This window comes from Hypomesus transpacificus, chromosome 23, assembly GCF_021917145.1.
Source record: "Hypomesus transpacificus isolate Combined female chromosome 23, fHypTra1, whole genome shotgun sequence".
In the NCBI taxonomy this organism is placed as follows: Eukaryota; Metazoa; Chordata; class Actinopteri; order Osmeriformes; family Osmeridae; genus Hypomesus; species Hypomesus transpacificus.
In genome coordinates, this window is record NC_061082.1 from 17792870 (window position 1) to 17809762 (window position 16893).

At 36.9% G+C, this 16893-nt stretch overlaps 1 protein-coding gene across 1 annotated transcript; it reads left to right on the top strand.

Annotated features, from left to right (window-relative positions):
- The first annotated feature begins 15088 nt into the window (after positions 1 to 15088).
- On the top strand, positions 15089 to 16024 carry LOC124485933 (olfactory receptor 2AT4-like). The gene has a single exon (XM_047047834.1). The coding sequence runs from the start codon at positions 15089 to 15091 to the stop codon at positions 16022 to 16024; it is 936 nt and encodes a 311-aa protein (XP_046903790.1).
- Positions 16025 to 16893: the final 869 nt, after the last annotated feature.

Here is a 16893-nt window from a genome sequence, read left to right on the forward strand (position 1 = left end):
TGAGATCTGCTCCAATCAATGACTCCATGTTTGATCTGTCATCAGTTGTTTATGAGAGACAATTATCAATGAATTACAGAATACAAACCTATTGACATGACAATGAAAGAAAACTAATAAGTAACATGCTGGTATATTCTCAATGAGCATGTATGAAAACGGTAATTTTTTATAGGTTGTCTGATAGGGAGGTTATTCTGAAGAAGGCAGGCCGAAGGAGTCACGACAACGGAAAGGAGTTTGACTTTGGTTTGTGTAAACGTATAGTAACCTGTAATGGTGTGATCAGCCTGGTTCACAGGAGTAGGTAAGATTAGGACATGGTTCCACTCCTTGGCCATTTTAATATTAGGCTTAGTTCAAGAAAAAGGTTGAATACTTTAGATAATTTGTTTTTTAGATAATTTGATAAAATGTAGGGTTAGGGTTAGCAAATTTCAGCACTTTCTGTGTGAACATTTTTTGAGCATTTCCTCAGGAGTGTCAATACATTAGTAGTCAATAAATGAAAACCCCCGCAGCAAATGTTTGTGTCACCAAGTATGGCAACATTACATTACTCTACCTACAGTGTGTTTCCAACATGTAATTAAAACACATTTTTGCTTTGAAGCCCATGATGAATCCTATTGTGTCAGTGTTTACATAGAGGAAAAGTTTTCATCTCAGTGTGATACAAAAATCTATAACATAACATAGAAGGACAGAAGCTAAACCTGACTCACTGAGAACTTGGGTCCAGGGATGGAAAACGATATGTTGTTTATGCTCATTCACTCAATTTAACAAAATTAAACAGTGCCTGTTCTTACAAATGCTTATTAAACTGTTAATACATCTTAATTAGGTTGGTCTAGCTCTCACCTTACTATATTGTGTTTTAACCATTCATTAAACTGACTAGATAACAGTAAGATAACAGTATTACGTATTACGTTATGATGATTTCATCAGCACTGAGAAGGAACGATTTCAAAAGAAGGGAGTGCATTTCACCAGTGACACACCAGGTTTCTTAATGACAGCAATTTAACTTAACCTCTCAGCCTCCAATAGTTTCTGTGTTGAGTGAGAGCAATGGTGCCAACTCCTGTGATTTCAATAACTTAGGATTCTAGTGAGTCAGTTATATTAGATGTATGTATCACAAGCAAATTGATTTGTCTTGGATATTAATTTAGATCTCACTAACATTATGGTCAACTGTCAACCAACTCTGTGAAAAGTAAAAACAGTTATACGCCAATGCAAAATACATGTATTTAGTTGCTAGCTTTCATTAAATGGGCATTCACTGTTTTATTTTCAAATGCATCTATTGAGAATAATGACCCGTAAAGTTTCTCTGTAGTGGTGCTTCTGTAGGGCCCGTCTGCACATGACCTTTCTCGCTGGTCTTGGGGAGGTCAGCATCACCACTCCGACCCTCTGTGGGTCTCTCTGGGTCTCGTGACACTCCCTTTCACCAACACTTGTACTTATTTAATAGCTAGGTATAAATATTCTAACAGTTGGGTATGTTTAGCTTGACACAGATGGTACCAGAGAAGGCCTGAGCATTGTGCATCATGGCATTTTTTAAGCTTAAATCAAACCCTTAAAAAAAAGGAAACATCTACAATTGATCTTGCGTTTCTAAAATAGCTGTTAGTACCTGGAGACCCTGTGATTACATCATAAGAGTTGCTTTCCCTGAAATGATGATGACAACATGTTTTGAATGAAATCCTTATTAGCTACAGTAATGACCTTCCAAGGGCCACTGTTATCAACAATTAGGAGCTTTAGCCGGTCCAGGTCCCAGAGGCGTTTGTTTTCAGGCCGGAGGGTTGGTCCAGCAGGGACACGGACCCACAACCAAAGCCTTCACTGGGGATGAGGAAGCTTAATGACACTGATTACTGCAAAGTTGCATCACTTCGGGGACACCGGATGACTTGTCCAGTACTGATTAGACTGTTTGCTATCTTTTCGTCATGTCACACCAATGAACTATGAACTCTCAAGTCTCTGTCTCTTTCTTTAATGTATCTGTTAATTTTGGTGTGAAATGAAATGATTTGTTACTTATATTTAGTAACTTAATCATTTTTAACAGGGCAGGTCCATAATGCTCAATAAGACAGGGGCTATGTGATTACACGCATATCTGTGTTGGAAATGCCACTACATACACATATACTGGACAGTCAAAGTTGTTGAATTATGAGATTAATTTAACACACAGTTATGTTTAACACTGTTACATTCCACATAAAACGCAAGTTTTCCAGCATGTTCCTATGTTGATACCCCACAAGCCCCGTAGCCTGGTTCTGAGATCAGCATAACCTCACCTCAGTCACATGGGTTCAAACAACATGATCAGGTATGTTTGTCGGTTCTAAAATTCTACAAAAGGGTGAGCAGTCAGAAATACAATTTGCATCATTTTTTCTCCAACCATCCCCCCCTGACCAATGATGACATAAAGCCAACCAGATTAATAAACTTACAACTCAGACCTCCTTGATTATATGTACAATTATTTACTAAAATGAAACCCACCTTTACCACCCTATCCAATTACAACATTATTGAGGATGAAACCACATTATTAAGTTTAGTGATATCATTGTTATCTTTAACTTCAAATTAAATTTACCATTTATATTAACCTTCTCAGCCATGTCTAGCTATGTTCAAACCTTTAGAAGCCTTGCAATAATTTACACGACATCAACCAGTGACTATCTTTGTTGATATATAACAACTGGTTGGGGTTAGAGTGAAGGCTAGTCAACAGTACATTAATGTGTAACAATAATGTTTTGAGATTTGATTCACAAACTATTCAAATAGTGTTACCATCGCCTATGTTACAATTACACATTTTCGTGAGAACATAAAGTAAATATAGCACTTGTTCCACACTGAATATGTCAATAATGTTGCTATGCAGTCAGTGTCAATTGGTCCTGATGACCATTTCTAAACAGGCCAGTAAGAAACATTAAACTGACCCACGCAGCATGAGGAATCACATTTGTGGAACGAGCCAAGACAAGGTATCTTTACTTTCATGACGAACAATCAGTACATGTAAAAACATTTAAAACACTTGTTCAAGATTTGGTATTGATGGATAACACATCCACTGTATTTACTCTTTCTGGATTGGATATGACGAAAGACTACAGAGCAACACTGTTCTCTCTCACTCTACTGTGTTACTGTGGGATTATTATGGTAAATGTTGCTCTCATTTTGACTATAGTCCTGGATGAAAACCTCCAACTAACTTGTGCATCAGTGGCCTGTTGGGGACTTCAGGATTCTACCCCAAGTTCCTTCTGGATCTGCTGTCTCATTGTCATGTGATTTCTAATGCAAGATGTCTAATTCAAGCTTTTGTAATGTATTCTTTTGCCTGTAGTGATTTTTCAATTCCAGCAGTGATGGCAGTTAAACTGTGTTTAGTTTCACGTGATTTTTCTTGCTGACTGTGCCAGCTGAAAAAATGTTCAAGAGCTAGGCTCAGTGAATGAGTTTTTGGACCAGAGTTAAACATGCAAGCTGTCATTGTTTTATATTGTTAAATGTACCACATTTCTATGCTCTTAGACTTTGATGTGCTTGGATGGTTGTGATATACAGAATGACTTAATGTTTTCTTGTGTAAATATACACATTATTATTCTGTGCAAAGTTTTGCACTGAATTTCAATGATGAACTGGTGAAAAGACAGTCTGGGATACAAAGTACTCAATTATTGGCACCAGAACAACATGAATTTCCATTTAAACTGAAGTGTAACAACTGTACCTTATGAGAAAGTAACTGCCCTCTCAAAAAAATTGATATACTAGGAAATGCTTTTCCAAATATAAAATGTACTTTTAGCTTTTATCATGTCTTTCTGGAATTGACACCAATGTTCCCTTATGGCAGGTTGCAGAAATTTCTTTGACCTCACATATGTGTAATATCTGTGATAACACCAGTTTGAAGATGAGTGATCAGATTTGGTCAACTGCCTGTGGTTTAAAGTGTGGTCAACAGCATTTACTTGACAGTTTTTGACATTTAATACTTCATTACAGACATTTATTTATTTTGGGCCCTGGGGAGGAGTCCATGAGAAAACTAAAAACGTAATGAATGCTGACTTTGTGTATTTTGTTAGATATATCTTATATTGCTTCCTCCATTTCAGGGTGGTACACGGAGTAACATATACAATAAATCCTGCTATTAAAGTTCAACAACCATGACATATCAATGTAGTACAGCAACACAGACTACAGAAAATGTAAACACTACACAGCAAACACACAATTAACCATACATACAGTACATACATAACATATGATAACATGACATAAAGAGCTAAACCTGCCTCACAGAGAACTTGGGACCAGGGATGGAAAACCATGTGTCGTTTATGCTCATTCACTCAATTTAACTAAATTACACAGTGCCTGTTCTAACAAATGCTTATAAAACTGTTAATAAATCATAATTATGTTGGTTTTGCTCTCACTTTACTTCATTGTGTTTTAGCCATTCATTAAACTGTCTAGATATAATGGAATAACAGGATTACATATAACATTTTTATCATTTCATCAGCACTGAGAAGCAACTATTTCAACCAAGTGCAGATTACCAGCGACACAGTAGTTTTCTTACAGTAATTACAGCAATTTAACTTAACCTCTCAGCCTCCAATAGTTTATGTGTTGAGTGAGAGCAATGGTGCCAACTCCTGGGATTTCAATAACTTTAGGATACTAATGAGTCCGTTATATTAGATGTATGTATCACAAGCAAATTGATTTGTCTTGGATATTAATTTAGATTCCATGACATGTCTGGCCTTCACTCATCTTAGCCCTATAATTGTTGTGGATGGTTTGGAAAAGGCTTCTTCAGCTGTAGCAGTTGTCTAGCTAAGCAGTTTGGAGGCAGTTATTTTTTTGGCTTTGCCCCACAGTGTTCTTGGTGCCATTCTACCATCTTCAGCCACAAGCTTTTTTCTTTAAATTACATGTATTTTATGGCTTGTGAAGCAGCAATCACACTAACATTATACAGTCAACTGTCAACCAACTCTGTAAAAAGTATAAACAGTTATACGCCAATGCAAAATACATTTAATTGCTAGTTAAAGGGGCATTCACTGTTTTATTTTCAATTGCATCTATTAAGAATAATGACCTGAAAGGTTTCTCTGTAGTGGTGGTTCTGTAGGGCCCGTCTGATTATTATGACCTTTCTCGCTGGTCTTGGGGAGGTCAGCATCACCACTCCGACCCTCTGTGGGTCTCTGTGGGTCTAGTGACACTCCCTTTCACCAACACTTGTACTTATTTAATAGCTAGGTATAAATATTCTGACAGTTGGGTATGTTTAGCTTGACACATATGGTACCAGAGAAGGCCTGAGCATTGTGCATCATGGCATTTTTTAAGCTTAAATCAAACCCTTAAAAAAAAGGAAACATCTACAATTGTTCTTGCGTTTCTAAAATAGCTGTTAGTACCTGGAGACCCTGTGATTACATCATAAGAGTTGCTTTCCCTGAAATGACGATGACAACATGTTTTGAATGAAATCCTTATTAGCTACAGTAATGACCTTCCAAGGGCCACTGTTATCAACAATTAGGAGCTTTAGCCGGTCCAGGTCCCAGAGGCGTTTGTTTTCAGGCCGGAGGGTTGGTCCAGCAGGGACACGGACCCACAACCAAGGCCTTCACTGGGGATGAGGAAGCTTAATGACACTGATTACTGCAAAGTTGCATCACTTCGGGGACCAGTACTGATTAGACTGTTTGCTATCTTTTCGTCATGTCACACCAATGAACTATGAACTCTCAAGTCTCTGTCTCTTTCTTTAATGTATCTGTTCATTTTGGTGTGAAATGAAATTATTTGTTACTTATATTTAGTAACTTAGTCATTTTTAACAGGGCAGGTCTATAATGCTCAATAAGACAGGGGCTATGTGATTACACGCATATCTGTGTTGGAAATGCCACTACATACACATATACTGGACAGTCAAAGTTGTTGAATTATGAGATTAATTTAACACACAGTTATGTTTAACACTGTTACATTCCACATAAAACGCAAGTTTTCCAGCATGTTCCTATGTTGATACCCCACAAGCCCCGTAGCCTGGTTCTGAGATCAGCATAACCTCACCTCAGTCACATGGGTTCAAACAACATGATCAGGTATGTTTGTCGGTTCTAAAATTCTACAAAAGGGTGAGCAGTCAGAAATACAATTTGCATCATTTTTTCTCCAACCCTCCCCCCCTGACCAATGATGACATAAAGCCAACCAGATTAATAAACTTACAACTCAGACCTCCTTGATTATATGTACAATTATTTACTAAAATGAAACCCACCTTTACCACCCTATCCAATTACAACATTATTGAGGATGAAACCACATTATTAAGTTTAGTGATATCATTGTTATCTTTAACTTCAAATTAAATTTACCATTTATATTAACCTTCTCAGCCATGTCTAGCTATGTTCAAACCTTTAGAAGCCTTGCAATAATTTACACGACATCAACCAGTGACTATCTTTGTTGATATGCAACAACTGGTTGGGGTTAGAGTGAAGGCTAGTCAACAGTACATTAATGTGTAACAATAATGTTTTGAGATTTGATTCACAAACTATTCAAATAGTGTTACCATCGCCTATGTTACAATTACACATTTTCGTGAGAACATAAAGTAAATATAGCACTTGTTCCACACTGAATATGTCAATAATGTTGCTATGCAGTCAGTGTCAATTGGTCCTGATGACCATTTCTAAACAGGCCAGTAAGAAACATTAAACTGACCCACGCAGCATGAGGAATCACATTTGTGGAACGAGCCAAGACAAGGTATCTTTACTTTCATGACAAACAATCAGTACATGTAAAAACATTTAAAACACTTGTTCAAGATTTGGTATTGATGGATAACACATCCACTGTATTTACTCTTTCTGGATTGGATATGACGAAAGACTACAGAGCAACACTGTTCTCTCTCACTCTAATGTGTTACTGTGGGATTATTATGGTAAATGTTGCTCTCATTTTGACTATAGTCCTGGATGAAAACCTCCAACTAACTTGTGCATCAGTGGCCTGTTGGGGACTTCAGGATTCTACCCCAAGTTCCTTCTGGATCTGCTGTCTCATTGTCATGTGATTTCTAATGCAAGATGTCTAATTCAAGCTTTTGTAATGTATTCTTTTGCCTGTAGTGATTTTTCAATTCTAGCAGTGATGGCAGTTAAACTGTGTTTAGTTTCACGTGATTTTTCTTGCTGACTGTGCCAGCTGAAAAAATGTTCAAGAGCTAGGCTCAGTGAATGAGTTTTTGGACCAGAGTTAAACATGCAAGCTGTCATTGTTTTATATTGTTAAATGTACCACATTTCTATGCTCTTAGACTTTGATGTGCTTGGATGGTTGTGATATACAGAATGACTTAATGTTTTCTTGTGTAAATATACACATTATTATTCTGTGCAAAGTTTTGCACTGAATTTCAATGATGAACTGGTGAAAAGACAGTCTGGGATACAAAGTACTCAATTATTGGCACCAGAACAACATGAATTTCCATTTAAACTGAAGTGTAACAACTGTACCTTATGAGAAAGTAACTGCCCTCTCAAAAAAATTGATATACTAGGAAATGCTTTTCCAAATATAAAATGTACTTTTAGCTTTTATCATGTCTTTCTGGAATTGACACCAATGTTCCCTTATGGCAGGTTGCAGAAATTTCTTTGACCTCACATATGTGTAATATCTGTGATAACACCAGTTTGAAGATGAGTGATCAGATTTGGTCAACTGCCTGTGGTTTAAAGTGTGGTCAACAGCATTTACTTGACAGTTTTTGACATTTAATACTTCATTACAGACATTTATTTATTTTGGGCCCTGGGGAGGAGTCCATGAGAAAACTAAAAACGTAATGAATGCTGACTTTGTGTATTTTGTTAGATATATCTTATATTGCTTCCTCCATTTCAGGGTGGTACACGGAGTAACATATACAATAAATCCTGCTATTAAAGTTCAACAACCATGACATATCAATGTAGTACAGCAACACAGACTACAGAAAATGTAAACACTACACAGCAAACACACAATTAACCATACATACAGTACATACATAACATATGATAACATGACATAAAGAGCTAAACCTGCCTCACAGAGAACTTGGGACCAGGGATGGAAAACCATGTGTCGTTTATGCTCATTCACTCAATTTAACTAAATTACACAGTGCCTGTTCTAACAAATGCTTATAAAACTGTTAATAAATCATAATTATGTTGGTTTTGCTCTCACTTTACTTCATTGTGTTTTAGCCATTCATTAAACTGTCTAGATATAATGGAATAACAGGATTACATATAACATTTTTATCATTTCATCAGCACTGAGAAGCAACTATTTCAACCAAGTGCAGATTACCAGCGACACAGTAGTTTTCTTACAGTAATTACAGCAATTTAACTTAACCTCTCAGCCTCCAATAGTTTATGTGTTGAGTGAGAGCAATGGTGCCAACTCCTGGGATTTCAATAACTTTAGGATACTAATGAGTCCGTTATATTAGATGTATGTATCACAAGCAAATTGATTTGTCTTGGATATTAATTTAGATTCCATGACATGTCTGGCCTTCACTCATCTTAGCCCTATAATTGTTGTGGATGGTTTGGAAAAGGCTTCTTCAGCTGTAGCAGTTGTCTAGCTAAGCAGTTTGGAGGCAGTTATTTTTTTGGCTTTGCCCCACAGTGTTCTTGGTGCCATTCTACCATCTTCAGCCACAAGCTTTTTTCTTTAAATTACATGTATTTTATGGCTTGTGAAGCAGCAATCACACTAACATTATACAGTCAACTGTCAACCAACTCTGTAAAAAGTATAAACAGTTATACGCCAATGCAAAATACATTTAATTGCTAGTTAAAGGGGCATTCACTGTTTTATTTTCAATTGCATCTATTAAGAATAATGACCTGAAAGGTTTCTCTGTAGTGGTGGTTCTGTAGGGCCCGTCTGATTATTATGACCTTTCTCGCTGGTCTTGGGGAGGTCAGCATCACCACTCCGACCCTCTGTGGGTCTCTGTGGGTCTAGTGACACTCCCTTTCACCAACACTTGTACTTATTTAATAGCTAGGTATAAATATTCTGACAGTTGGGTATGTTTAGCTTGACACAGATGGTACCAGAGAAGGCCTGAGCATTGTGCATCATGGCATTTTTTAAGCTTAAATCAAACCCTTAAAAAAAAGGAAACATCTACAATTGTTCTTGCGTTTCTAAAATAGCTGTTAGTACCTGGAGACCCTGTGATTACATCATAAGAGTTGCTTTCCCTGAAATGACGATGACAACATGTTTTGAATGAAATCCTTATTAGCTACAGTAATGACCTTCCAAGGGCCACTGTTATCAACAATTAGGAGCTTTAGCCGGTCCAGGTCCCAGAGGCGTTTGTTTTCAGGCCGGAGGGTTGGTCCAGCAGGGACACGGACCCACAACCAAGGCCTTCACTGGGGATGAGGAAGCTTAATGACACTGATTACTGCAAAGTTGCATCACTTCTGGGACCAGTACTGATTAGACTGTTTGCTATCTTTTCGTCATGTCACACCAATGAACTATGAACTCTCAAGTCTCTGTCTCTTTCTTTAATGTATCTGTTCATTTTGGTGTGAAATGAAATTATTTGTTACTTATATTTAGTAACTTAGTCATTTTTAACAGGGCAGGTCTATAATGCTCAATAAGACAGGGGCTATGTGATTAACTCAACTGTCAACCAACTCTGTAAAAAGTATAAACAGTTAGACGCTATTGCACAATACATGTATTTAATTGCTAGTTTTCATTAAAGGAGCATTCACTGTTTTTTTTCAATTGCATCTATTGAGAATAATGACCTGTAAAGTTTCTCTGTAGTGGTGCTTCTGTAGGGCCCGTCTGCACATGACCTTTCTTGCTGGTCTTGGGGGAGGTCAGCATCACCACTCCGACCCTCTGTGGGTCTCTCTGGGTCTAGTGGCAGTTGGCAACAAACATCTTTGTTATGTCTTGTGACCATTTGGTCTCACAGGTCTGTAGTATCTAAATTGACATCAAGGGATTGAGGACTAATGACCTGATGAGAACATAAGCATGTTTATGCTTTCATAGTTAAAACACAGGGGGGGGTTGCATGAGAGGACCGTTAATTAAGCCCAATTTGTCCAGTTAAGTTGTTTTCAATAACAACAAAGTTCTTAAACTAATTTGCACCCATGACACTTTCACCAACATTTCTACTTATTTAATACCTAGGTATAAATATTCTGAGAGTTGTTGTGTAACTGGGTATGTTTAGCTTGACATAGATGGTACCAGAGAAGGCCTGAGCATTGTGCATCATGGCATTTTTTAAGCTTAAATCAAACCCTTAAAAAAAAGGAAACATCTACAATCGTTCTTGTGTTTCTAAAATACCATTTAGTACCTGGAGACCCTGTGATTACATCATAAGAGTTGCTTTCCCTGAAATGATGATGACAACATGTTTTGAATGAAATCCTTATTAGCTACAGTAATGACCTTCCAAGGGCCACTGTTATCAACAATTAGGAGCTTTAGCCGGTCCAGGTCCCAGAGGCGTTTGTTTTCAGGCCGGAGGGTTGGACACGGACCCACAACCAAGGCCTTCACTGGGGATGAGGAAGCTTAATGACACTCATTACTGCAAAGTTGCATCACTTCGGGGACACCGGATGACTTGTCCGGTACTGATTAGACTGTTTTCGTTATGAGTAGAACTATGAACTCTCAAGTCTGTGTCTCTTTTTTTTACTGTATCTGTTCATTTTGGTGTGAAATTGAATGATTTGTAACTTATGTTTTGTAACTTAGTCATTTTTAACAGGGCAGGTCCATTATGCTTAATAAGAAAAGGGCTATGTGATTACTCACAGATGTGTGTTGGATATGACACTTTAGTAGAATGTTGATCAACTGCATGTTACAATACTGTTTAATAAACAATTTCTTATATCAGTGTTTGAAAGGAAATGTATATGTGCATACATATACACATATACTGGACAGTCAAAGTTGTTGCATTATGAGATGAATTTAACACAGAGATATGTTTAACACTGTTACAATCCCACATAAAACATCTTCCCGCATGTTCCTATGTTGATGCCCCACAAGGCCCGTAGCCTGGTTCTGAGCATAACCTCCCCTAAGTCACATGGGTTCTTAGATCAGCATAACCTGACCTCAGTGACATGGATTCAAACAACATAATGAGATATGTTTGCCGGTTCTAAACTTCTACGAACGGATAAGTAGTCACTAATGCAATTTGGCTAACTACATCATTTTTTGTCCAACCCTTCCCCCCAACCAATGATGTAATATAGCTATCCAGGTTAATAAACTAACAACTCAGACCTCCTTGATTATATAAACTATATAACAGTTAAACCCACTTCTACCACCCTATCCAATAACAACATTATTGAGGATGAAACCACATTATCACGTTTAATAATATTATCGTTGGCGCATCTTTAACTTCAATTTAAATGGACTATTCATATTAACCTTGTCAGCCATATCTAGCTATGTTCAAACCATTAGAAGCATAGAAGCCTTGCAATAATTGACACTGCGTCAGTGACCATCTCTGTAGATATGCAACAACTGGTTGGGGTTAGAGTGAAGGCTAATCAACAGTACATTAATGTGTATCAATAATGTTTTGAGATTTGATTCACAAACTATTCAACAATGATTATTAGTACGGGGTCTAGATAATTCTTATTTGAAGTATTCAATAAGTATATCTACAGCAACAGTATGGCTTTAATTTGACTTTGATCTTGCATATATGAATCATGCAATGATAGTTACATTGTCACAATGATAGAGTTTTATTGAACTGTCATGAAAATTATACAATGATGTCACTTTACATTGCACAACAATTAACTTACCAATTCAAAATGCTCTCGTTCAAACATTGAGAAATGTAAAATCTTATATTCTGCCAATGCATAGCCAAAACATCAATATGACTAAAATAAAAATGTCACATTACTAGTGGCACAACATGAACTTAATTCATGGCTAATAGACAGTTTTAGGAAATTATCGTAAATATATTTGTTATTACACTCTACATTGTACTATAAGTAAATCACCACTGCAGAGACCTAATGGTAACTGCTATAGAAATGTGTGTTTACTAATATTAGTATGTTGCATTAACTAACCCCACTAAGGTTTCTGGAGAAAAACCTGATCAGCAGCCCATGGCACATGTGTTCATACATTAAACACAATTCAAATAATTGAGGCCTGGTTTTATTTTTTTTGTATTTGATTAATGACACATTTTAACATAAATACATTGTTACGGTGTGGTACAGAGTGGACCCAAACGCAGTACAGATACAATTTAGGTTATTTATTGGGTGTAGTCCTGAGTTGTGGTCTTGTTTGGTGAACCAGCGGGTCGGCAGGCAGACAGGGACTGGGTTCTCGGATGACGATCCTGGACACAAAGAAAACAGGTTTACAGAAGGCAAGTGAATCAAGCAATGCTTGAGGGTCAAAAGCGCACACTACCACAGTAGCTGTGACAACGATCTGACGAGGAGTGGTTGGAAAGCCGGGTTGAAGTATGCAGGATGAGGAGGTAATGGGCGGCAGGTGTCTAGGGTCTAGGCAGGATGATACAGGTGAACCAGCAGGGGGTGTAAAAGGGACAAGAACCAGGCCTTGGCCGTAACATTAATAAGAGGAATAACAAAATAGTCTTTGAAGATACTGATGTTGACCGCTACAGTTGACAGTTACATATTGCAATGACATTGCAAAGCCCTTTATGAAACCAGGCTGTTTAAAATACAGAATTCATGTTAAATACAAAATGTTTTGTGGAACCTTCACATGTTGATGAACTAAAACACACATGGTTAACTGAAACAAAAAAAGGTGTGAGTAAAAAAGAAAAGCCTCCATCTGGAAAATATGACCTCTTTGACGGAAGCTAAGGGGCCATTCTTCACAAGCACTCAGGGTTCCTACTGCCCGCTGGTGCTTTTAGATGTGAAGGATGTGGTATGGGATTAACACACGAGGCCCTAAGTATTATTTACATTTCACTCAAGTAGAATTTCTCACAATAACTCTGTATTCTTTTTCTCACTTTATTCAGTTTGAGGCCATAAATGAGGGGGTTAAGAATCTGAGGACCTATCAGAAACTGTAAGGCCAAAAAGTTCTGAAGACTTTGTGGTAAATCTCTTGAGCCATATCGGGTGTACAATAAATCATGTACATTACATTTGGTAATGACAGTAAATGTGGCATGGTTTTCTGCATGAACATACCCATGTTCTCTATGGACTTCAAACATGACTTGATCAAATATACACATGAACACACAATGAAAATGACATGCCCAAAAAATAGAAATATGACAATATTTTCAACAATGTTGTTTGTAATTGTGGAAGCAAGCGAGTTTAACTACAGACCAGTTGTCACAGTAGAGTTTCTGTATCTGAGAACCACATAGTTGAAGTCTGGATGTTAATCCCACTAAAACACATATGCAGGTATTGTAGATCAGGTTGTCTCCCCTTTCTAAACTTCTACAAAAGAATGAGCAGTCAGAAATTTAATTTGTCTAACTACATCATTATCTCCAACTAATGATGTCATATAGCTAACCAGGTTAATAAACTAACAACTCAGGCCTCCTTGATTATATATGCAATTCTTTATTACAATGAAACCCATATCTACCACCCTATCCAATAACAACATTATTGATGATGAAAATTGATTATTAAGTTAAGTAATATTATTGTAGGTGTATCTTTAACTTCAACTTAAATTAACTATTCATTGTATTCTTTTCAACCATACCCAGCCATGTTCAAACCTTTAGAAGCCTTGTAATAATTTACACAACGTCAACCAGTGACCATCTCTGCTGATAACAACAAATGGTTGAGGTTAGGGTGAAGGTTAGTCAATAGTAAATTAATGTGTATCAATAATGTTTTGAGATTTGATTTGCATTTAATTTAACATTTATGCATTTAGAAGATGCTTTTATCCAAAGCAACTTCCAAGAGAGAGCTTTACAAAAGAGCAAAGGTCACCGATCATAACAACGAGGTACCCCCAAACATTGCAAGCATGAAAATGACATTGTGAAAAACCAAATAAGTGCCAAAGGGAAGAACCATAACAGCATGCAGTTAAAAAAGTTACAATTAAACAACATGAACCCAAAAAGTTCAAGAGTGTACCTGTAGAAGAACAATCAACAGTAAAATATTTCACAGCGAGTATTAAGTTTAAATCCGTTATAACTAAACAACAAGAGCAACAAGTCTCTCAATAAGAGTCATTGTGAACCTGGAGGAAACTAACATTGATCCAGCCAAGCATTCCTACTGTTTTTCATTTTCTGTCATTATTTAATGTAACCGTTGCTTTGCTTTTTGATGTATTGTATACTCGATATGGTTCAAGCGATTTCCCACAAAGTCTTCAGAACTTTTTGGCAATAGAATTTCTTGTTGTCTAACCAATTCTTAACCCCTTAATTTATGGTCTTAAATTGACTTGGGTTCAAAACAGAATACTTTATTTATGTACAAAGGTGAAGAAAAAAAAAAGTCTTAATGTAAAGTATATTTTCGCTTCATAATTTCATAACTTCTACTGTTTGATAAACATTTAAACTATTAAAATAGTGTTACCATCACCTATGTTACAATGACACAATTCATGAGCACATAGAGTAAATGTAACAGTTGTTCCACACTGAATATGTCAACAATGTTTACTGTTGCTATGCAGTCAGTGTCAAGGGTCCTGATGACAACCTGTAAACAGGACTGTGAGAAACATTAAACTGACACATGCAGCATGAGAGATCACATTTGTGGAACGAGCCAAGCAGCGCATGTTCAAACATTTAAAACACTTTGTTCAAGATTTGGTATTGATGGATAACACATCCACTGTATTTACTCTTTCTGGATTGGATATGACAACAGACTACAGAACAACACTCTTCTCTCTCACTCTAATGTGTTACTGTGTGATTATTATGGTAAATGTTGCTCTCATTTTGACTATAGTCCTGGATGAAAACCTCCATGAGCCCATGTACATCTTCCTGTGTAACTTGTGCATCAGTGGCCTGTTGGGGACTTCAGGATTCTACCCCAAGTTCCTTCTGGATCTACTGTATCATTCTAATGTAATTTCTTATGCAGGATGTCTCATTCAAGCTTTTGTAATATATTCTTCTGCCTGTAGTGACTTTTCAATTCTAGCAGTGATGGCATATGACAGGTATGTGGCAATATGTAGACCACTGCAATATCATTCTGTTATGACTAAGCAGTGGGTCACTCAGTTAGTATCTTATCCCTGGCTATCTACATGCTGTTTATTCACTGCTGCTTATACATTAACCAGTACATTGAGGTTGTGTGGATCCCATATAGACAGACTTTACTGTGATAACTGGTCTATTGTTAAATTATCTTGCACTTCAACCATTCCAAACAATATCATTGGATACATAGCCATAGTTTTCTATTTTGGTCATTTTATTTTCATTGTGTGTTCATATGTATATCTGATCAGATCAAGTGTAAAGTCTATTGAAAGCAAGGCAAAGTTCATGCAGACCTGTCTGCCACATTTTCTGTCATTATTTAATGTAACCGTGGCTTTACTTTTTGATGTATTGTATACTCGATATGGTTCAAGAGATCTGCCACAAAGTCTTCAGAACTTTTTGGCAATAGAATTTCTTGTTGTCCCACCAATTCTTAACCCCTTAATTTATGGTCTTAGATTGACTCGGGTTCAAAACAGAATACTTCGTTTATGTACAAAAGGTGAAAAAAATAAAATGTCTTTAATGTAAAGTATATTTTTACTTCAGAATTTGTAATGATGCACCCTACATTGCCAGGTTATTACTAACTCTTTATCTAAAATAATTTTGAAAGTGTAACCCCCTGTATTTCGTCTGCGTTGTGTATGGTTTTCTTTCTCAAGAAGTCAGGAGATGTGCGTCCAATTCGCCAATTTTATTCACCTGGCACAAATTACAACAAGTTGGGACTTCGTAGTGCAGCACTGTGGATCACAACATTCTATGCATGACTCATCTTCTGAACTCTCACGGTCAATTCACGTTGAATTACAAAATACAATATCAATAGATATTACAATGTATAATAGAAATTTTGAAAAACAATACAAAACATGTACCCGGCACAAATTACAACAAGTTGGGACTTCGTAGTGCAGCAGCGTGTATCACAACATTCTATGCTAATGTAAGAGGGAGATGAAATGTTAGCTATCCACACGTGTTAGTTTGAACTTCGATGATATATACATTACGATGTGCATAATTACTAAAACAAACACTGTTTATATAAGGACAAAATGTGGAACACCTTTTCATAATCAGTATGAATTTAGGACGTTCAATATTTGCATCTTAAGACAATAGTGTAGGAGCTCTCTTTGCACACAACTCACCGTGACTCATCCTCTGAAGTCTGAGGAGAGCCACTCAGTTCAACACACGTTATGGCTCATGCGCATGCTCAGTGTAGTTTAATAGCACAACATTTTGCAAGTGGAACAAAACCAAATCTTCACTGTTACAAAAGCACCTACCTTGTCATTGTTTATCAGTTGAATTGTTTAGTTTCAAATGATTGTTCTTGCCGACTGTGCCAGCTGAAAATAAGTCTGAATTTCAAGAGCTAGGCTCAGTAA